Source organism: Homalodisca vitripennis, chromosome 5, assembly GCF_021130785.1.
Source record: "Homalodisca vitripennis isolate AUS2020 chromosome 5, UT_GWSS_2.1, whole genome shotgun sequence".
Taxonomy (NCBI): Eukaryota; Metazoa; Arthropoda; class Insecta; order Hemiptera; family Cicadellidae; genus Homalodisca; species Homalodisca vitripennis.
In genome coordinates this window covers 39380033-39404735 of record NC_060211.1, presented here as the reverse complement: position 1 = coordinate 39404735, position 24703 = coordinate 39380033, and the positions used below count along the sequence as shown (strand labels likewise).

Below are 24703 nucleotides of genomic sequence, written 5' to 3'. Positions count from 1 at the left end.
ATCATACACCACACATTTATTACTGTTGCTCGTTTTTATATTTAACTATTTATTATTTTCTTTGTTTTTTTTACCTTTTTGTTGATTATTTGTTAACTTACTTACATTTATTACTAATTCGCTATTTTGTTGATTATTTATTTTTAACACTGTTTGTTATTTAATTATATATGTAAACATTATTAGTGCTATTAATCGTTTATACTATTTTTAACTTATTACGTGTACTACTGGTGTAATTCCGTTGGAAGAATAAATAAATAAAGTTCCGGCTATAATGGATTTTTACCTCGCTAAACCATTCTGTTACTACATCCTTTAGTGGCCGCACATCTGGATTCTATGTCTACTGGTCGTAGGGTGCACTCCGAAACGGAATAAAAATGCATGGAAAAGTTAAGTATATTGGCTGGGATTGCAAACTGAAATAAAGTTCTGATTCGCTAAATTGATGCGGTCGCTGTCAAGGACGCCGTAGGTCCTTTCGTGGACCCTTGGTCCTCAGACTGGAAAGGAAGTTCTTAAACATGGCCAATTTAGTAGTAGCTGTTCTGATTTTGCTGAAACAAAGTTACAGTATTACCAAATTACGTCCCTGGTTGCGAAAGCGGGCTAAGATTTTGCCCGGTTCAACCGTGGGAATATTTCATAATGATAAAAATTCATCCAAATAATGATGCCTCACAAATATCTCTGCGTTTTTTGAATGCAAATTCAATAATTTTCCCTATTTGGTGGTAACATTGATGGTAACTACCATCAATATTAACAAGAACTCTTGAAGGGATGTTTTATGGTAAAGTCTCTTGACAACCGTATGACACTAGTATCCGAATTGGTTTATTTATACTGGGATTTTATGGATGAAAAACTATTTGTTCTAAGCTCAGGAAGAAGTTACATGTTCTAAGCTTAAAGATAAATAGGATATGTGATTATTTGTCACAATAACACTGTAGATTTTATAGTTATGTAAGGGTTTTTACCATCCAGTTGAAAGTTTTCAGTTATGCCTAACACGAAGACCTTTTCAATAAACTAATTAATTAATAAATATCAAATATATTCGTATTATAAGCCTACTGTGATTTTATAATAAAAGGAAGAAGTTATAGTTATTCTTAAACTATATTGATATTTTATATAATCTAGACAAGTAAATAGTGGAATTTAAGAGAACATTTTTATTGTTAAACTTTACATTATATGATAGCAAATAGTGAAAATTACAATTATGAAGAGCTAGAGACAGAATGCAGGAAACTTGAATCCATTAATCAGCAACCCCAGTGACTTGTGTTCAACTGTAAAGTGTAGAGGACGGGCAATAGTGCAGCGGCTGCAAACTGGAATTTAGGTACCAGATGTGTGTCTTCAATAGGACTTCAGATTGGGTCATCAATAGTGCAGCGGCTGCAAACTGGAATTTAAGTACCTGGTGTGTGTCTTCAATAGGACTTCAGATTGGGTCAGCAATAGTACAGCGGCCGCAAACTGGAATTTAGGTACCAGATGTGAGTCTTCAATAGGACTTCAGATTCGGTCAGCAATAGTACAGCGGCCGCAAACTGGAATTTAGGTACCAGATGTGTGTCTTCAGTAGGACTTCAGATTGGGTTATCAATAGTGCAGCGGCTGCAAACTGGAATTTAAGTACCTGGTGTGTGTCTTCAATAGGACTTCAGATTGGGTCAGTAATATTGCAGCGGCTGCAAACTGGAATTTAGGTACCTGGTGTTTGTCTTCAATAGGACTTCAGAGTGGGTCATCAATAGTGCAGCGGCTGCAAACTGGAATTTAGGTACCAAGCGTGTCTTTAACGTGGATTCAGATTCGGTCAGCAATAGTGCAGCGGCCGCAAACTGGAATTTAGGTACCTGGTGTGTGTCTTCAACGTGGATTCAGATTGGGTCAGCAATAGTGCAGCGGCCGCAAACTAGAATTTAGGCACCTGGTGTGTGTCTTCAACGGGACTTCAATTGGGTCGGCAAAAGTGCAGCGGCTGCAAACTGGAATTTAGGTACCTGGTTTGTGTGTGTTCAAAGATACTTCAATTGGGTCAGCAATAGTGCAGCGGCCGCAAACTGGAATTTAGGTACCTGGTGTGTGTCTTCAACGTGGATTCACATTGGTTCAGCAATAGTGTGCAGCGGCTGCAAACTGGAATTTAGGTACCTGGTGTGTGTCTTAAACGGGGATTCAGATTAGTTCAGCAATAGTGCAGCGGCTCCAAACTGGAATCTAGGTACCTGGTGTGTGTCTTCAACGTAGATTCAGATTAGTTCAGCAATAGTGCAGCGGCCGCAAACTGGAATTTAGGTACCTGGTGTGTGTCTTCAACGTGGATTCACATTGGTTCAGCAATAGTGTGCAGCGGCTGCAAACTGGAATTTAGGTACCTGGTGTGTGTCTTCAACGTGGATTCAAATTGTGTCAGCAATAGTGCAGCGGCCGCAAACTGGAATTTAGGTACCTGGTGTGTGTCTTCAACGTGGATTCAGATTAGTTCAGCAATAGTGCAGCGGCTGCAAACTGGAATTTAGGTACCTGGTGTGTGTCTTCAACGGGGATTCATTATCCGTGTTATAACTTCCAAATAATCAGTAGTCCAGAGGCTGTCAGGCAGGAATTTAGCATTAATTTTGATATTCTGTTGAACTGATATGGGTATAGATGTTTGTGTTTGTCTGTTTTAATATACTCCCTGGGGCTTTTGATTCATTTTTTTTGTATTTCCATTCTTTTCTCTTCATATTAATTTTCAGTTTGTAGCAGTAGCAAATTTTAATAAACTGCCTTTATTACGGCTTTTTGAATTTATGATGTTATCTCAGTCTCTGTTATCCATATGTTGCACCTTAGATTTTTTCTATTACTAACAAATTTAACTAGACGTGCTTCTTATGTTACTTACAAATTTGAATGATTTTTACTAAATTATTTCTATGGTTACAACATTGTCTAATTGTTGATTTGGAAATGATTTAGATATCGAGATATCGGCATTAATATTGTTCATTTGTTAAAGAGTTCTACCCTTAGTAAGACCCGTAGGAACAACTCCAGTTATTGTGGAATAATATAAAATACTAGATTCCGTTACTTTAAACAAAATTTACAGCTACTCTTAGATGAGAGTGATAATTCATAACAAAATGTCTCCATAAGTACAAAATGCATTTTTTTTTAATGATAATTATTGTGATAGCCAAATTATTAAGAAATATTGAAATAAACTAAAAAGATATTAAAAAGATTTAGATGGATATAAATTAAATAATTATTGCCGCAATAAAATAAAATATTTTCCAGAAGGCATTCTCTCTTCAAAACATATTAAAATACAGCTACTTTTGCATGGAAAATGTTAGTTCCCTTTTTAAATACTTTCATAAATAATGGGTCTCAAATATGATTTTATAAATAAAAAAGGTTATTTTTAGTAGAATAATAAACTAAATTTTGATGTATATCTCTATGCAAGGATTCCTAATATTTTGTTTGCGGCAGGCGCATTACGACGTAGAGTCAGATTAAAAGCAGTCAAGGTTAATAAGTATAAGACGCAGGGAATGAATTAAACACTAAAGATTATATTTAGAATGTTAATTTACAAAGACTCAAATTTAAATTAACAATACTTTATAAGGAGCAATTCCCCATGGTTTCGAAAAACGTCCACAAAACTCTAAATCTCACACTAAACGTTTTTCTTTAAAGACTAAAAATTCTTATTAAATTTCAACTACACGAATTATTTACGAATATATTTAGAATAGTTTAAAAAAAATCGCAGAGTAATTTGTCCCATGTCCTAGAAAACTATCTTATTTGCGTTCGACACAATTGTGTGCGATGTGTTTTTTCTTCAATTCTATAATTCTATTCTTTGACTACAAAAGCAACATCACATACTTTAGGTGACGAGGTTGCTCGTCGACCATTAATCTGATTGCTGGCGAAAAAAGTGTCCGAATATCGCTCAATTTATGGTGCCGTTTCGGTCGGATTTCCAGCAATTTGGAGTTCACTCGGCGATCTCGAGATCCCACTCTATTCCTAGGCGATCGCTGGCGATATGAAGATCGCTTGACGACCTGATTGCCGAGTGTATGGTGCCAACCGACCATCATGAGCGATGTCTGAACTCCGCGCATGCGCAATACGGTTTCAGAATAGCTAGAAGGCGTTATCAGTTGCATTGAGCGAGTGACTATTTTCTTAATGAGGGACTACACCAAACTAAGAAGGTGACGAAGATTATTTAAGATTAATTAATCAGATAATTATGTTTTTCAAAATAGAAACACTAAAAACATAATAACAGTATCCAAAGTGTTTATTAGTATAATTGTTATAATCGGTTTTCTAATCGGGTACCTTACGATTAATTAATGAAGACAAAGACATGTATGACATGTTACATAGCATATGGTTACATGCTAACTCAATTTTATAACTATCGCCTAAGCAATAATTTGTTACGATAAAATATTCTTGCCAAATTACATCACAACGAATATTTTTGAGCTATGTATTTTCAAGGACAAGTATACAAAGAGGAAAAACTAAGGAAGGTTGGATCATAGATAATGTAATATTTCCAGTATATTTTAATCTAAGAAATTATCTATAGGAAGAATTTCAAAACAATCTGTATATCACAAGTTTTTAATGAAATTGAAAACTGTCCAGTGTACTCGTATGTCATAAAATCGTGAGATTAAACGATTAATCTAAGAGATTATCTAAAGGAAGAATTTCAAGACAATCTGTATTTCACAATTTTTTTATGAAATTGAAAACTGTCCAGTGTATGTCATCAAATCGTGAGATTAAACGATTCTTCATGGGTAGGTCTGTAATATGTGCAGTGACCCCGTCTTGTTAAAAGTACAAAGCATCAATATCAATATCCAGCTCATCTAGTACTGGAATAAAAAAGTTATTCAACATTACTACATACCGCGTAACCGTTTTTCCCCCCCCGTTATCTTCAAATAAGTAAAATCCAAACATTCTCTCTGTCGATCGATACTGCACTAAAAGCTTAGGTTGAAATCTCTCTGAGGTTATAAGCACTCTAGTAACTCATTTTTGTTTGTTAACGTGATCAGAAGGGTAAAAGTGTGTTTCATGAGATATAATCAACAGGTTAGAAACGTTAGTTTCATTTAATTTCTTTTAAAAATCTCTGAATGTTTTTGTCAGAATAAAAATTGCAACATCATAGGCAAAATGTTTAATTTGTCCATGTATATTCTGCTTTAACATATGTTTAATGGATATTAATAAAAGACCTCCTGCGGCACTCCTAGCGCGACAAGCATGAGCTGACTCAGACAGCCTGACACTCACCTGCTAGCTGCAGTCAGATAAGAGCGGAACCAGTCCAAGGTCACGCCCTGATGCCAATCGCCTCCAGTTTTGATAACAGAATATTGTGATCAACCATATCTAAGTTTTCTTCAAGTTAATAAAACACCGGTTACTTTATTGTTGTTAATAAGATTATTTTTAATGAAATTTGTTACGTTTAATAAAGCATATTCCGTTGATTCATCCCTCGTAAAGCCAAATTACATATTACTTACAACCAGAGCCGCAGCTACATATTTTTCCAGGGGAGCAAGCCCTAAATTTGCCGCCCTTATCTACCACTCAACATCAACTGTAAACAAAATGTTTTGCTGTTTCTAAATCAGCATGTAAATAATCTAGAAGTACTTAATAACTATTATTATATTTGTTAAAAGCAGTTATCCACGGCTTTGCACGCAATTTTCAAGATCTAAGAGCGTCCTTTTTAGTGAAATCATTATTATGATGTAATATGATGGAGTTTTATGACAATTTTTCACTCAAATGTAGGCATATATCTAGTAATTATAATTTTAATGCCCGTGGTTAAGAGATTTAAAAGTCAAATAACATTTTTACTGGCTTATTTCAGGTTTTGCGTGAGTTGAAGTATATATTTTACGTTTAATTAAATTACATTTCTGACGCCATAGTTTTGTCTCTTTCCTAATATTTCAATCAAGGAAATACAATCAGGCCTCAGAAATCTGCTTTGGTTAAATACATGTACTTCCGGCCCTCTTAATTTACATCCGTTGAACGATATCTCAGTGTTTAAGTTGACTTAGTCTTATTGTCCCTTTAAGAAACTATATATACGAAGAAATTAAAAGACGGTCTACGGCCTTTTTACCAACATACGGTCTAAAAGCGCCTATTCCCACAGTTCAGTTTGCATTGCCATTATAAAGAAAATATATACATATGTTGTTTTCAAGCCGTACTTTTGTCAAAACGTCTACTAATGATCCTTGTAATCTATTTCCGGTCAAATATACTTCAAATTCCATAATTTGGTTTTCCTTTTTATTACGTCGAAGAAAATAAATATACTTTCGTAAGGTTGAAAAGTTACTATGGTTAAATGTATCTATCTCAGCCGTTTAAATTCACTTCTTTTCTAATTAATTTACAGTTTCATAGTTGAGTTTGCGTTGTTGCACCGATCAAGAAAATATGTACACATGTAGGTTTCGAATGATAACTTACATGACATGAAAAGCAGCGTCTGTTTCCGGTTTACAACATTTCTGGTAATATATTTTATTTAGATTTTTTTAACCCGATGAGTCCTTGAGGTATATTTGTATCCATTACCCTGTTTTTCTATTACACTTATGCAATAGGGATCCATCCCTCACGATGTTGGTTTGGAGAAAGATACAATTAACTTTACCTTTACACAAAAAAAATGTATGTTCAGAGTACAATTAATTGTAGGGCTTTCTTTTCACATTAGATTATAATATTCTAAACTTAATTTAATAAGCTTTAGTGACCAAATAATCTATTTATTAGTTTTTTTTTTGTAAATTTGTGACTTGGATCCTTATTGCAATTTTATGATATCGCGTACACGTAATACGCAGTGTACTGATACTTAACAGCTGTTAATACTTTCACCTGAACTTCGTCAAAGGGGTAGAAACATTTGTTCATATTTAAATTTCAAAAAATATTAAACTATTTTAAAGTGCTTGATCAGTAGTATAATGCAGATTGCAAAAACGAAGTTATTATCTAATTTTAAATTTAGATTGCACCAATAATCAATAAACCATGTAATGCAATGAAAATACTATTTAATGTGCAAAGTTTTAGGAGTAACACAACTGAGCTTGAAGTGCCTTGTGATGGCAATGAACTTGATATCTTGTGTGTAGTTGAACATTGGATGACCAGGAATGAACTGTTGTATTATTCCAGTCTTTCTGATTTGGACTTGTCTGCTTACTTCTGTCGCCAAACTCCTAGGAGTGGTGCAGCGGTATATGTTAGAAATTCTCTTAAATGTACGCCACTGGACCTTGGACGCTACAGTGAGGTGCAGCAAGCCGAATTTGCTGGTACTATTGTAAATGAAGTCTCGCTCGTGGTTTTAGCCATGTATCGTTCACCCCTGGGACAGGTTGCAAGATTCCTGAACTTGCTTGAGTTGTGTCTTGGATTTTTGGTCACACTGGGCCTCTCAATAGTTATTGGGTGTGACCACAACATTAATTTATGTCTTAACTCGGATGATGCTCAAGAATTTTTACATCTACTACGTAGTTTTAATTTTTATAGTAGTGTTTCCGAGCCTACACGAGGTGCTGCCTCCCTGGACTCATTTTTAACTAATATTGATAAGTGGAACTATGATGTATTCATAAGTGAATCTCAGATTGCTGACCATAAACATGTTTTTTCACCCTCAAGCATTGGAGGCAACAGGTCATAGATTTAGCAGGCGGTCCGTTGATTAAGACTGTAACCATTAGATCTTTCAATGATACAAATTTCCAGTGGTTTGTGGAATCTGTCGCAGTCCAGGTCAGTTCCTGGCATGAACTTGCTCTATGCTTTCCTGCAGAAGCTGCATTTACTAGTTTTTTTCTTAACTTTAAGAAGACATTTGATACTTGTTTTCCTGTGAAGCTGAAAAAAACGTAGTCCTGCGGGTGGCAAAAATGGAAAAAGGCATTTGGCCCGATCTGCAAACTGGTACACACCGGATTTAGCTGACCTACATAGTCTCATTGGCATAGTGTGTGAAATGTCTAAGAGTAGGTCCAATCTGAAACCTTGGCTGCAACATCTGAGGAGAGAATACCGTGCTAAGGCTATGGAGGCCAAACAGGCTGCTGTGGGAAACTTTATTGCACAGTCTCAAAATCCATGCAAGGCAGCCTGGGACTATATAAATAGGAGTAAGAACCAAGTGTCTGCCCCTGACACCAATTTTGCCACAGCAGAAGTATTCAATGCATATTTTCTTAACTCTGCCAAGGATCTTGTTAACTCAGGTAATTTGTCTCTGGTAACTCTTCCTAGTGGGAATGGGGATGCATATCTAACTTCGGTCCCTGTGGTACCTTTTAATTTTGCGTGGAAGCTAGTTACCGTGGAAGAAGTAATAACAATGGTGCATGGTTTTAAGAGTTCCAAGAGTAAAGACACCTATGACATGTCTGTGGATGTGTTAAGAAGGGTGATTTATAGTATAGCTCCTGCTATAACAGACTTAATAAATTTGTGTCTGTCGGAAGGGGTTTTCCCTGAGGTTTTGAAGGCATCGAGGACTGTCCCGGTCTACAAGAAGGGTCCACAAAACGAGGTATCAAGCTTCAGACCTATATCTCTAATACCTATGTTTGCCAAAGTCATTGAATCTGTCATGCTGGAGCAGCTGTGCAATTATTTTGAGTCACATCACCTCTTGGTACCAGCACAGTTTGGCTTCAGAAGGCATAGATCTACTGTCGAAGCTGTGGACTCACTTCTTCAGGCCATTCTTAATTCTTTTGAAGCAAAAAGTTCTACTGCTGTACTGTTATGCGATCTTTCACGTGCCTTCGATTGTGTGTCGCACAAGATTCTCTTGAAGAAACTGGAAAGGTACGGTGTACGGGGTTGCGCCCTGAAAATCTTGAAATCTTACTTACATCAAAGGAAGCAGTCTGTAACCTGGGATAGTACAACCTCAAACCCCTTGGTTGTTGAGCATGGAGTGCCTCAGGGCTCAATTCTGGGGCCATTTTTGTTTATAATTTTCATTAATGATATTTATTACAATGTAGCGGGTAATTTTCTGCTGTATGCCGATGACTCAACCTTGTTTGCAACTCATAAGGACTCTACAACCGCAGAAACACTTGTTAAGAACCTTTTTACAAATGTTTCATATTTGTTCAGTTATAACAGTTTGTGCCTAAACCAGGACAAGACTCAGGCGATTACTTTTAGCTTGTGCAACAATGGTGTTAATGTGGAGGGAGTGAAGTTGCTTGGCTTTAATCTTGATTCGAGGCTTGTCTGGAATAAGCATGTTGATGCCTTGTGTAGTAAGCTAAGTAGGGTAATATTTTTTGCTTCGAAAGCTTAAAGCAGAAAAGCCCTTTGAGTTTGTTAAGTTAGCTTACTTTGCCTTTTTCCACTCCCACGTTATATATGGTACCAGGCTTTGGGGACACTCTGCCAGTGTAATTAGAGTTCTTCGGTTACAGAAAAAAGCCCTTAGTGGCACAGTTAAGTGGGGCACAGTTGCTTGAGCACTGTAGACCACTGTTTTCTCAACACCAAATTATGACAGTGTACAATGTATATACTCGTATATACCAATGTCTTTTAGCAATTAAGCATAAAGAAGATGACTACATCACTAATGCAGGTGTACATAGGTATGAAACCAGGAAATGCCTTGATGTCCATGTAAATAGATCTAGGTTACACAAGATCTCAAATTGCTTCCCTATTATAGCCACTAAAATGTTCAACTCCATACCCCTTACAGTTAGACAGCTCCCGGTACAGAAGTTTGGGCCTGTCCTAAAATCCTGGTTGTCAGATATCCCTTTCTACAGCCTAACTGAATATTTTGAGTCTGACCATTCTATTCTGCTTGGCTATTTAAATTAATTTGTTTTTAATTTCTGCTATTCTGTTTAGTGCTATTATCTGTATATTGCATGACCCAATACTCCTTAGATTGATATATGTACTTGAATTAATGAGACCTGATTAAATAACGGTTCTTAGTCAAATCATGATGTAGAACCGTCTGTTTTGTATTCTTAGATGTAGTCCTTCACAAAATGTATGCCTAATTTTAGTTTTAATATTCACATTTACGCCTAGTTATATTTATATGTGTATTGGTGCAGGGCCTGTTATGTATTAATTAATCAATTAGTGCATGGACATGAACTAATGCACACTGTTTGTTACGAGTACTATTAGTCAAAACTTTATTTCCTTACATGTAGTAATTTTTTTAAATGTGGGTTTGGGTTTAATTTTAATACCTGCATAAATGTTTAGTTTTATTTATATTTTTAGTACATGACCTGATGGACATTTAATTTATTGGTGCAGGACTCTAATTATTGCACGCAACTAAGTTTTATAGTTGAATGTTGTTTTCACTAGACGTAGCCTATTACAATTTGTAGATCGGCTGAATAAATCATTTGAATCATTTAAACACTGTTATAAAAACTACCTTATTGCACAAAGCAGTGAATGTTTGCACATAAGCTAATCGAATATGGTTAACTCTCTTGACATTGTGTATGGCATTTTTATTGTAGCTAAAGAAAAGGAAGGGGAGCACACTCTACCCCTTATAAATTTTTCTTGATAAGTGAAAACATCACTTCAGTATCAGAAATTAATCTAAGTTGGATTCCAAAAACCAACAAACGGGATGATTATTTTGTAAGTGCAACAGCATAATCCAATAGTGTAACCGTAAAATAAGGCCGCAGTAACTTTTAAGTCTCATTGTAAGATATATATTTTCTTCGTCGGAAAAAGAGGCTAACTATAAAAATGTCTCCTTAAGAATCATAGATCGAAAAAAAATTGAAAGAGTCGAAAGAAGACGCTGTATGATCGAAGTTGGTTTTTGTTAGTATATAGTTTCTTGATCGGGGAAAACTCAACAGTACAATAGTACCGGAAATGGACGGAACTTGGAGCATCAGTTTTCTACACATAACATAGCTGTGGAAGGAAAGATGTATTGAATATGAATGTTAAATTTAGCTCCAGTTCACCTTCCTTTTATTGCAGCTTCTGTTATCTGACACTGTCTCAGGCTTGACTCCTAGTACCTCATACCTCTGAAGGGATCCAAAGATAGTCAGAAAGTCAGAATGAAATTCAAAATACAAATTTAACCAACCCTTCCCACCATATTTACGTTATGTGTAGAAAACTCGGTTGCTCCACTGTGCTTAGAGACCGTATCAGATCATCGTAGTGCACTCAGTTGTGCATATGATGAGATAATGAGAACACCACTCCATCTATTTGTAGGGGTCTCTGATGATGTAAAGGTGTTAAAGCTTCGTTTTGAGCTTCTTCGTCGCCGACTTTCTTTGGATCTCTGCAGGACTCAAGTTTGAGACAGCGTCAAATACAACACCCTGCTATATAAGGATTGTGAATTGCAGCTAAATTCAACATTCAAACATCATAAGTGCTTTGACAAAGTAGGCAACGGCCGCGTGTAACAGCTCGTTGATGTATAAACAAATAAATGTCTAATGAGAATAAATCCCTATCAGTATTCACATGCAGAACGTGTAATATCATAAAGTGTTTATTAAATCTCAAAATAATAACTGATAACCGATTTTGTAAGGTTTTTCCTGATTTCTTTGTATGTCGTTCTTCAAAAAACATACACAAAATGCAGAATAAGAATAAGGAATAATTTTAAGTTAACGAGGAGAAAGCTAATTTTTAAACAAAACTGTTTTTGGTTATCATAATCCAAAATAATATACAAAATATTTTTCTTTTACTTGAATACATGTGTGAATACAACCTAATCAATAAAAGATTATTCCAATGTGTATAAACTACTGTAATGTGGTAGAAGTTTGAAGTAATATGTTTAGCATGTAAGAGAGGTCTTCGGGTCCCGGTTCCGTCAGGTATATCCTATAGAAAAACAAATTATAGTAAACAATTTATGGCATGGCTGTGTTCTAGTCTTTAAAATGCTTTCAAAATCTTTAATTTGTCTTGAAAGCGGTGTAACAATTTTCATTTTTTTATTGTACCAAAGGTATCAGTGGAGAAAAGCAGTGTTAAACCATATACCACACAATGGGCTTCCCATTAAGTATTTTTAGTGTGAACTTCAACATCTGGAATCTGAATTGGGTTCCAAGCTATTAAAAAATCGTACAGATTAATTTACATTATAATTTTGTTGTACGTATAGGCTACCGTATATTGATCAAGAACTTCAAAAGGGAATGGTTGTTGGAAAACAAATGCCCAAAATATTAAGGACTATTTAGGAACTGGGCGTATCGGTCATCAGCCGATGTGGCCAGGAAATAAAACGTAGGTCGGGACCGGAAGATGAGCAGATAATTTAGATTGGAATGCGGAGAGCGAGCAGCCAACTTATATAGTTCGTAGCTCGTGGGATCTCCGCCTGGCGCGCAGCACCACCGAGTCTGTGTTTTCACCCAAACCACACATGTAGGAACAACAGAGTGAAAACCGATCTTTAGAAAAACAATCTATACTAAAAGAATTGGGCTGCTAATTGATATGTGCAGTTTTTAACTGCAATAGTATGATATAATATGTAATCAAGAAGTAAAACAAACTTATGTATAGAGATAACTAAAATGCGACTGCAATGTCATTGCATTATCCACTACATGCGCCGTGACGGTGGTTGGGCCGCTTGTCTGCCTCCGTATTTCCCCTACATCAAGTGTCCCCCTCCAAAGTTATTATTTAATAAATTTGAACCAATAATAGGTTGTGGCGCTATGCAACACCAGAAAGTAGAGACTGGCTCATAGCGCCACAGAATTGGCCCGAGTGCTCACAGCGCATATCGCCACAGCTCATAGCGCCACAGATTTGGTCGAGCGCTCACAGCGCCAACACAACCGAATAAATAATCGGATCCATGCTCACAGCGCCACAGCTCATAGCGCCACAGTATAAATGAATGTTTGTGTGTTTGTCCTTTATGGAATCGTTAACTATGTGACCGATCATTATGAAAATTTGTATGTATATGTATTTTTCCACGGAGAAGGTTTATATGCTAAGCCCATTGATGTAACTCGCCACCAGGCGGCACTTTAAAAGTAAACTTTTCGAAGCGCCTGCACATACGATATAGATACGTATATTAAACAGTGAAACACTATTTAAAGGCGCTAAGTTATGATGTATAATTGTCTTTAAACTAAATCTTTGGTTGAACTTAAAGCTTGAGTGGTAGACCACTTTGTAATAAAGTACATATGCATGTACAATACATTTTTGACAGCTTTTCTTGATCGTGACATCAAGGTAAAATCTACATCGGCGTTGGAAATATAATTTACTTCAACCAGAAGTGCTCATACGCGGGAAAAACTTACGAAAAGCGTGCGAAGCCGCGGGAAACAACTAGTGCTATATAAACAAATGTTGTCTCGATCTTTCAAAATTCCATTTACAAAGTCATTAAATTCGTATTGTTAAAATTTTTTTAACTAAGCTAACCTATAATGTTCGTCTCAGTCTTACTGATAATAATCCAATGTAGAATATAGAAATTACATTTTTCTAGACCTACCAGTGAAAGGCTTCGCTAACGCTCAGCCTATAACAGTAGTTTATTTTTAATTTTTACGTCACATTCTGCCATTTTGTGGGATTTACGCTTCCACGTATAAAGTCATAACAGTCTTATACATAGAAACCTCGAAGTTAGGAACGTGCTTTTCGCTAATTGAGTGATATGAATTTATAGCTCTTTGTGGGAATAACCACTTCTAGTTCTTATTGTTTTGATAGATTAGGTGACCAAATTGCATTCTTAGGTAGATAAGTAAAGCGATGCAAGTTGAAATACTTGTTACACTCTTTGATTTACAATCTTCATTGAAAAAAACCAGTAATTTACCATTAATAACACCCCATTAATTCTCCATCATTCATTAACCATTTCATTAATAATTCTTGTTATAGTTACTTTTAATTTTTACACTTAGTGACTTTGCTGAAATTTTATGATTTAAAATTGTGCAATTGGTGTTTGAATAGATTATTTTTTAATCCTTGAATAACAGTTTACCTATGTTACCTGACGACGGGAAAATAGCAAAACATGTTTCATTTTCCATGATGATTTAATAATCAGATTCTTGGAAAACTGATTAAAGATAGGGGCATGAAATTTTGGCGGGACTGTTAACAATTATTTAAATCACCATTAATCCAGCGTTTTTTTTTTTTTTTTTTTTTTTTACTAGAGTTGTCCTAAGGTAACACGACTTTTCGGACTTTTGACTTCGTTCAATGATACAAAAATCAGCCACATGCGTTACAACATAAGCTATCTTACGTTTTCCTTGAATACCTATCTTAACTACAATCTGGTGCAATCGATGTTTGAATGGATTATTTTATAATTCTTGAGTAACAGTTTATGTTTGTTTCCTGATGAAATAAAAATGGCAACACATTTTGTATCTTCCATGATGATTTGTTAATCAGGTGCTTACCTATCTTAACTACAATCTGGGTTCAAATAAACAAATCACACCAAGAGTCGTTCATTTTAATTTAGTTTCTAGTTACATGTTAGGTTAGTTATCCGCTGAAAAAGAGATGTGATAGGAAATGTACAGTAACTGATTTTGCATCAATGAACAGTCACATAAGGTAGGAGTACGCCACATACGGGCCTCGTAGGTTTCACTGGGGTTTTATGGAAACTTTGAAGTTCAGGGGCGTACCAACGGGGGGGACAAACAAAACCAGTCCCCCCTCAAGAGTATTTTATTTTTAAGTAATATATCGCCTAATAGTCTATTTTCTGATAAAAATATTTATGTTGAAAATTTGAAATCAATATTAATAAAATATATAAATACAAACGTTACAACTATTTTAATTTATGAAATACACTGCACTATATATACAATATTTCAATTTTGTTCAAAACTCCAAATATTTGAATTTCACCGTAACACGACAACTTTGTAAGTGAGGTCACTTCTTGCTATTTCTTGTGGCTTCTATCTGTAACCCCGTACTTTCAGTAACTGAGTACAAAATGCATTTGTACTGATTTAGAATCATACAATTAATACATACTGTTAATACTAAACGAGTCCGAGAAGGTACTTTGTGCCAGGAACGGCGTTAAACGTGTAAAGTATCTGTATTCTAAGAATACCTGTACCGGTTACTTTCGGTTTGTGGTAACATGTACTCTCGTGACAGACGAATACCCGGTACAAAGTACCTGTTACAGTAGTACCGGCGTCTCAGTTGTCACAGTAGTGACTGAGTTGCCGTGGTAGAGTGCTTATACTGTAAATTTGTATACAATCTGGCCTGATCTTGCCCCTCTTTGAAAAAAAGAAAATGTATACGCCTCTACTCCCAGCAGTAAAAAAAGAAAGTGTCAGTGTCGTGAGTTTCAATTACGTTCAAATGAATCCCACAGATGTACATGCACCATAAACGAACTTGATATAAATGAAGCTTCATGCACAATTTCAACTCTATAGGATAAATTCTTCTCGAGATATCTTGCAAAGAGACAAACAAAAATGAAATTTTTCAGCCTCCGAAGGATAACGCTAACTCTCAGCCAATTAACTGTTACAGTAAAAAATAGTTGTAAAACAACGTTTGATATAATTTGATCACTTTATCTTAAATTAAAATAAATATCTCGAAACGCGGTGTTTCTCATTGTTTACTAAACGAAGAAAAATTTTCCAAAACGCTATTAGCTTTATGAACCTTCAATAGTTGAAGCAAAATATGTTATAATAATCTTAAAAAAACAAAGAATGGTCCGAGAGAGTTACAACTATAAATCAAATTTTTCCAAATCAGGCTGAAAATAACATGATCTAACAGTGACCACATGCGTGACATTTTTACAACATTCAGTTGAAGTACTTATTGTTCAAAAAACGTTTATGATATTAACCATAATACTCGTTATGTATCATTTGACCAGAGCTCATCACAATTCAATTTAAGTCCTGAAAGACAAAGTTTTCCTACTAACTATTAATCTTCTCCAGACCAATTTGACCCTATTAATTTCAATGTTTTAAGTAGAGGAAAATAAAAGGACAATTTTTCACTTCAGGAAGTTTTATAAATTAATACATAACAACAAAATTATAAAAAGCAAACAAGAATCGAGAAAACATAATAGTAAATACGGTGCATGACATTTGATTAAGTTCAGCTGACGTTAAATTTCTCTAATTTAATAGATTTATTTGTGACAAAACTATCGCTTCAGTTTTCTCGACTGTGCATTTTATGATTTCCCACAATGTGATTTGAGTCGTGAAAGACAAACTTTTCCTACTAACTATTAATCTTCTCCAGACCAATTTGGCCCTATTGTGTAAGATTGACCAGAGATCGTACATGTCTCGACACGTGTGAACTAACTGTGTAGTAACGTGTAGATAAATGATGGCAGTGTGAATTGTTACACAATCCACCGGGCCTCACTTAGCGGCAATCTGACTAAACGTCAGCACCGAGTAATTACTATCTTACTTCAGAGCTCTGTACTTACTTGGAGGACAAGTTAAAGTTTCCATTGTTCATTGACTCCTTGGAGTCACTCAGTTTCGGGGCTTTTTCCATGATGTCTGGCCATGCGTCCTGGAACAGTTAAATTACATTAATACTGTCGTCTTTAATTGCCTTGTTTTAATCGCACTAATCGAATTGTTACAGGGCTTATACTTGTCTCTATAGATATTTAATTGTCATTTACTCATAAGTATAATTGTATAATGTATGTGCACTAAAGTATAAACAACTACGTAAAATCCTCGAGCCGGCCTTAGTGACGGTATTTTACTCAATGACATTGTGTTTAGCCTCTTAAGATCAATGTTAGACTTCTTTCACGCCTTTATTTTTGGTCGTAGAGTGACGATTGTGTCTCATTTTAAACATATGATTAATGCAACAGACTATAAATATTTAAATAAATAAATAAATATATATATATTTATTTATTTATTTATATTTATTTATATATATATATATATTTAAACTATATATTTTAGTTCAAACAACATGATGGTTGTGATTCCTGACTTAGGCGTGTCACAACGCTCTGGTGTGATTTGTTTATTTTAACATAGTTTGTAATTATGTATTAGGTTAGTTGTTTACCTGAAGAAGAGATCAGATTGCAGATCTCGAAAAGCAGTGTTACTGATTTTTTCACTTTTTAATTATTCAAATTATAAATTTAAAAAAAGTTTGGAAGTGTTATAAATATATCAAATATTTTAAACAAGCATTTGCATGAGTATTCACTTACATGTATCTTTAAAATGAGACAGCTCCTATAACCCCACGTCAAAAATAAGGGCGAAAAAATGTTTAAGGTTTATCATTTGTTCTTAAGGGGTTAAACTCTAGTTAGCCACCAGTACAGTATGCTCTTAGTAAGGGTTTGTTTAAATCTTGTTCTATGTACTCATGGCTTGAGTACTCTAATTTATTCTTAGAGTTACGCGTTCGCTCGATCACGGCATTGTCAAACGCACACCAAAGTAAGTAAAAACACAGTGTTAGCCTAAACACACAAACACATGACATAATTCTACATTTCTTATTAAATCTAATAGCTTGTGATGTGGAGAACTTTGTAAACTTGATCAGAAATGTAGAATTATGTCTTGTGTTTGTGTATGTGTAACCCTATACTCTTCAACGAAAACATTTGCTCATAAAAATTAGACTTACACTAAAATATTAGGGAATCCCAAAAAAAAACTAAACGAAGAAGAAAATCTGAAATTTATCAAATTAATTGTAACAATTTTGATTTAAAATACATTGGCCAGACAAAAAGAAAGTTAAAAAGAGAGCTAAGGAACATAGAGTATGTTTAAAATACCAACAAGAAGATAGATCGGCCATAGCAAAACATGCACTTCAAACTGGACACTCTTTTTCAAATGCAAAATTATTTAAAGAAGTCCAATATAAAAAATTCTTCGATGTATATGAAACAATTTTTATAAAGATGAACCAAAATAATCTAGCAAATAACGAACTGGGCTTTTTTCCAAATTAACCGTTACTTTATTTTGATCTAACTAAATATCAACATTATTTTTATATATACATAGACATACTAGAATATTATCTCCTTGTATTTTTAATGACATATGTTTTATTTAGTACACAATTGTTTATATTATTATTGTCACCACTTTTATTCAGTTATGTAGGTCTTATGATGTGCTCATTGAGTACGAAAGGCCTGACAGAAATAAATAAAAAAGTATATTATTGGAGCGTTTGTTTTAAATTAATAACTAATTCCAATAAGAAGAGAGCTTCTAGAATGTATTACAAGTGTTGCTGTGTAGTAATTTTCTTGAAGCTGGAAATACAACATTTGGAAAATTATACAAATTATTAATCTTCAACTGGTTATTTTATATTACCCAATAATGCGTAGGTGTTTAATCAAATAAAAGGTTAATTTGAGGCGAAACATGATTATCAATAACACCTCAATAATATGGATTCCGAAGTTTGATCTCTTTTGATATAATTATAAGTTTAAAATTATCTTTGGTGTGTCTTCAACAAAATGAAAAACAATGTCAAAGAACATTGTACCAATAACGTCAAGATCCAAGGGTAGCTTACGTATTGTTAGATGGATAGAATAATCAGTTAGCAGGCAATACTTAGTTTAGTCCACACCTTTTTCCACTATGTAGAATCTAGAGATCTAGGTTCGGTAAACAAATGTCAGAACTATTCCAGGAAAAGTTAGAATAGTACCAGAAAAAAGGGAACAGATGTTCTAAAGCCGTATGACAGATTTTTTTTGACAATTTTATTTACAACTGTTCAGACATTCTTAGAACAATAAGTAAATTTGATAAAATAATAAATTAACACGAGTTAGACTCTATCCAGCGATAGAGCTAACACAAATAAACAATAAAGTTTGAAATTAGAACCTAAGAGGTAAGTCCAGGATTGAGTGTCCAGGATGAACCTGTTGGATAATAGTGCGTCAGTTACACGTCCTCTTCAGACGTGTAACTGACGCACTATTATCCAACAGGTTCATCGCAAGGTAGTTCGGATGAGAATACAGCTTGTCTTGGTACTTCTTGCTGTAGCGAGTTATTTCCTCTTTTACTGTGGGAATTTTGGTGTCTTGATGTATTATTTGATTAGTTATATACCACGGAGCTTCCAGGATGTTCCGAAGGACTTTAGACTGAGAATTTCGATGTTGGAGTTACTGGCTGTACCCCAAAGCTGTATACCATAAGTCCAAACAGGTTTCAAAATCACCTTGTATACTAACAACTTATTTCTTAATGATAATTTCGACCTCTTGTTTAAAAGCCAGGATATTGTTTTGAATTTTGAGTTTAAAAATAATCTTTTGTGCCAGATATGAGAACGCCAAGTTAGTCTTCGGTCTAGATGCATACCCAGATATTTCACTTCTTCAGATTGGGGGAGGAGGACATTATTAAGAGAGACAGGTGGGCAGTTAGCAGGCCTTGTTGTGAAAGTTACACGAGTGGACTTGGTTTCATTAACCTTCACCCTCCATCTCACAAGCCACTCCGACAAGTCATCCAGCTCAGATTGTAGTCGTTGGGATGCAGTTCCTGGGACTTCATGAGAGGCTAGTATAGCGGTATCATCAGCAAAGGACAGATGAACTCTAATTTTCAAGCAAGACATCTGTATATCTGTGGATAAAGACGTCCGTAGAGTTATAGACTGAATGTTTCAGAGGTTGAGCGCTTTATGATAGGAATGTCGGTGACATAAAAAAAGAGTGATTCAGAATTCTTATGGAGCTCAAAATTACTGGAGAGATTATAAAGTATTCAATGGCTTTCGTACATGGAAGCTTTTAGTGACATATAACGAGGTAATAAAGATAAGAAGTTAATTTCCACGGTGATACAGAGAGAGTTGCGGTGGCAGGAATTCTGGGTAACTCACAAATCACAGTTTGAGAAACCTACATATTGCAACCGACAGAAGAGATATGTAACGTTTTATTAGTGACGTTTTTGTAGAAATTTCTCTTAGTCATAACATTAGTTTTTTTTTTTATTAAGTACGTTTTCTGAAATCGTTTTGAAACGAAATTCTCTCTCTTACGACATTTTTTAATGAAATAAAATAACATTACTGCCAATCTAATAATATTTAACCACTCTAGCATTTGTTAAGATTTTTAATATTATGAAGGTGTCAAATGATTTATCACTGCTTCTTAGCCTCTTAATCTTACAGCCACGATTACTCATCCACAGAAACTTCCCTGATATAGGATGCATACTTTACAAAGAATAACTTGTAATTAGTAGTACCATAAATTGAATAAGTTAATTAATACTAACAATAATAAATTGACTAACAGTACTAAAATCTCAAGATGGTTCACTTCTGGATTGTTTATACTTTCCAGTTGAACCCACACTGAGCACGGCAAAGAATTATGAGTCACTTAAATCTGGACAACCTTATGGATGTCCAGGAGCGGCATATCACTAATCGCAAATTCTGGGGCGGAAGAGCCAAGGTAGTTCTATAGTTCTAGTCTACTGTGGGTGATGACTGTTGGAGTTAATGACGTTTGTTCCCTAAGAGTCACTGTTCTTGCTAGCCTAGACATAAGGGTGTGTCACCCTCTGCCTGCTTTGACTGGAAAGGCTGGTTCAAAGCTGGCTTCCCCTTCTTCCGAGAGGACATGACTGAGACAAATGCTCTAAACTTTTCCTCATCTCGACAGGAGACGGCCCCTACCTCAACCTTACCCATCCAGAATATCCTGTCACTCCGGAAGCAGCAAAAATGTCCTTAGAACTAGGTGCAATTTCTAAGCTTTTTTTCCTATGAAAAAAAAAATAAAAAAGTACTTAAAAGAGTTCTTCTGCTTTTCCTCTGTCGCTGTATTTGCGTGACTCCGATCCCTATCACTGAAGGCAAGGCATGTTAAAGGTGGTTTCAAACCAAGAAAATGTACATCATTAGATTGCCTCGTTCAAAACTGTTCATCCTTGCCTTCGAATTGGACTGTTTACGTTTTCAGAACTCACCAGTCTGGAATCTATGGGAAACACCAATATCCTGCATGACTTTTCGTTTCTTCTTGGTCCTGTTGCTCCCATTTTCATTTTCAATTAATCTAAGGATTTGTTTTGTAATTAACGTTGTGATTAAGTTAGCCTTTTGGTTTATTCAATTCCTCCTTACTGCAGAATCTGTTGATATTCCAGTTGTAATAAGTGAATGGTCAGGCCTAAATAATTTACACGATCGCGGTGACAGTTACATAGGGAAATCTTGATTTCCTATTACTATGTAATATAATTTTATTGTTTGTAACGAGAAAAAAAATGTCTGGTTTTAAATTAAGTACGGATTGGAACCTTAAAACAATCGTGAATCAACAACAGAACTGTCACCCACCCAATACTGCCATACTCCACCCAATAATATTTTAAATATCTCATGATGAACACATATAGATAAAATGTAAATGCCAAACCTCTCGATTTTGTGACTTTTGCAAGTAAAGACACAAATTGAAGTTTTCTGATCCAAGAATAGAAGACTCTGAGAAACGAAAATAATGAAAATGTTACCAGAATTTTGGCGATCATAGGTAAATGTTCCGGGGCTTGTGGGTGCATCGAAATACAGGGTGAATAAAAAAGGATCCCCCCTCTATTTCTTATACAGTTTGTATAAGGAGATATCCTTTGAGCAGTGGTGCTATGTGGAAAGGCAGATTCTACCAGGAAGGAAATAATAGCCAGTGTTACCAGAACAATATTTTTAATAACTCGCCAAGTTGCCAAGTCAAATCCCCTGTCATTTCAAACTGACTTTAAACGTTAAACCCTGACTTCAGTTCAAACTGAAGTCCTCCTTACTATTTGGCAGTGAGACAAGCGTAGGGTGAGCTCCTGTCTCACCTTTTGAAAAGCCTGATGTGATATTTGGTTGCAGACCTCAACAATCATGTTCCTTATATCTTCAACCTTTTCTACTGTTGTTTTGTAAATGTTAGTGTAAATACTTCATTACAATACTGACGAATTATTATTTTGGCTTGAAAATAGATCTAGCGATCTCTGGTTTACACCATTATTTACATTTGTTTATGTTCTTCAAAATAAGAGGTCTCTTAAGGAGGTTAACACTAGACATTTTTTAGTTGCCCCTAAATTCTTGCATTTTTGGGAGGCATACAAAATGTTCTAAATCATCAAATGAAACTTCCACATCGCACCACTATCCAACGGATGTCTCCTTTTGGAAATTTTTCACTGTTCCCATAGAGAGCTATCTAAATTAACATAAGTTAAGGCGAAACTACTATTACAACATATCTGCTTATACAATTGAGTTTATGGAGGTAGAGCTAACATGGTTTGCTACAGATTAACTAAGCAATGGCCAAAAACACAATATCGATGTAACACCTTCTTTATCACAAGCTGTTAACCATTGACAATTTCAAGCTATCTTCTTTGTTTAAGTTATTTTATTTCGTAGTGATCTCTCTATGTCGTAATTTGGATATTGGTACAGTACAGTACCCTTCTTCCATCGAATACTGTATGTAAGTTTGATTAAAAACGAAAGTGTTTACTTTTCAACTAAATAACGTATTTTAATCGAAAACATTTAGATGTTAAATATTTCAAGAACTGAATTGTTTTAAAACGTTTCGATATGATGTGAACTGGAGAATTTAGATGATAGAATTATGATACCGACCGAATATCAAGAAAGGTTTGTAATTCAATCTGGGCCGTCTAGAAAAGTAAAAAAAATAGCAAATTCCGGAGTTAGTAAAATCAGAGTACCGGTAAATAAACGAAAACTTGTGATATCTTGAAACTTGACTGAACGAACAATAGTACAGTTACATTAAAAATATAAATTTTAATCCTTGAAAAAATATTTTTCAAGGATTTGCGACAGACTGTTGAAAAAGCACAAAACCCAGATAGTTTTAAATCTGTTTTCCCACGGTGTTTTAAATGTAACTCAAAACGTTTCTAATTAAATACTACCTATTCTGCTATAATACTATGTCAAACTTGCGTGTTTATTTTTCTCACGTGATAATACCGTGAAGTTACATTGAAGTAAGACAGTTGTTTTAGAGAGTAAAAGAAAACAAAGCACATCTTTATCGTTTATCCCTACAAAGACTTTCCATATTTTATTTTATAAAATGTATTGATGAACGACATTTTGATAGAAATTCATTCCTTTGATGGTGATAACGTTATCTAGTAAAAAACCTTAGATCAGATCTACTAAATGCATTAAATGTAACTCTTGAAAATGGAAGAGGTTCAAAATTTTTTTTAAATTACTACTGACATATCTCCGTTGTATACTGACCATTATAATTGGACTTTTTAGATGAAATAACAATAATAATAATTGTACTACTATTCATTAAATATATAATATTAGGTTAATTTGCTTTAATCTTTTATTGGAGGTCCTAAAACGTATTCGAATAGTTAACGAAGGTTACTATAAATATTGTGCATAAGAGTGTTAAATACGGAACAGGATTACCTTTATCTTGAGGATTCGAGAAGAACAAATGTCGGCGCTCTTTTCCTCTGCCAGTATTAAATAAGCATGACCAGGAAAATTCAAGAGAAAGAGTAATCGGGAATACCGGTAACTGGTCTGCTGTGTCCGTTCGAGGTCATGCGACTACGGCACCGCCTCAGAGCCGAATGGCAAACCCGACTCACGTGTTCGCTGTTGACTTTGCAAAATTCGCTTTGTTCAACTAAATTTTAGATAGAGCAATAAATTATAACAATTTATTATAATTAGTCAATATAATCTGTGTAATTTCGCACACTAGATAGACGCTTAAGATGCAGCCATTCTTGTTTTTAAGATAGTAAACGGTATTCCACGTGCTAGGATTTTCGACCGAGAACTATTGCTGTCGAATTTAAGGAGGCTGTTGACCCAAATTCACCGGTGATCAAAAGATGAGGCCATCTTCTCCATCAACAACTTTTAACTTCTTGCATAATAACTGTACAAGTGTCTCTGCTTTTTGTTGTAAATAAATTAGAAAGGAGTCTGAAAATCTTTTTGACAGATGACACAGTAAAGTCTAATCTCGAATGATGGATGTAAGCAGACAAGGCTAAAGTAGGTCATTACCATTTCTTTTCAAGAGGATGGATTAAACTGAGGCAAATAAGTAGCACAAGTAAATAAACGAAACCGTGGTGCATTAATTATGAATTTAGTCACGGCCAATATGCTTTTACTTCAGTTATTCTGCTAGAAAACAACTGTTGGGGTGTATTACATTTTATATTTTAAAGACACATCAGAGAAGGGATAAAGGATAAAAAGGGGAAGGATCGACATCCCAAAATGTCTCTTTGACCTTGGTACACGATTTAAACTTGGGAGGAACAAAACACAATTAAACAACATCATTAACAATTAGACTAGGCCAAGCTTAGTTAACTAATTATATTTCAGATGTAAATTTATTTCGTGACGTTAGGAATAATTTTCTCGCTAGAAATCAGCACTGATAAAA

The 24703-nt window shown here is 34.9% G+C and overlaps 1 protein-coding gene across 1 annotated transcript in view; it reads right to left on the bottom strand.

Moving 5' to 3' along the window:
- Window positions 1-23804, bottom strand: part of LOC124362036 (proton-coupled amino acid transporter-like protein pathetic) — a 77351-nt gene extending 53547 nt beyond the window's left edge. Inside the window, exons 1-2 of the mRNA XM_046816188.1 lie at window positions 23701-23804; window positions 16649-16737 (exon numbers count right to left, since the gene is read on the bottom strand). Of these exons, the coding sequence (XP_046672144.1) occupies window positions 16649-16719 (71 nt within the window). The 5' untranslated portion in view covers window positions 16720-16737; window positions 23701-23804. The remainder of the gene's footprint in view (window positions 1-16648; window positions 16738-23700) is intronic.
- Between the last annotated feature and the right edge of the window lie 899 nt (window positions 23805-24703).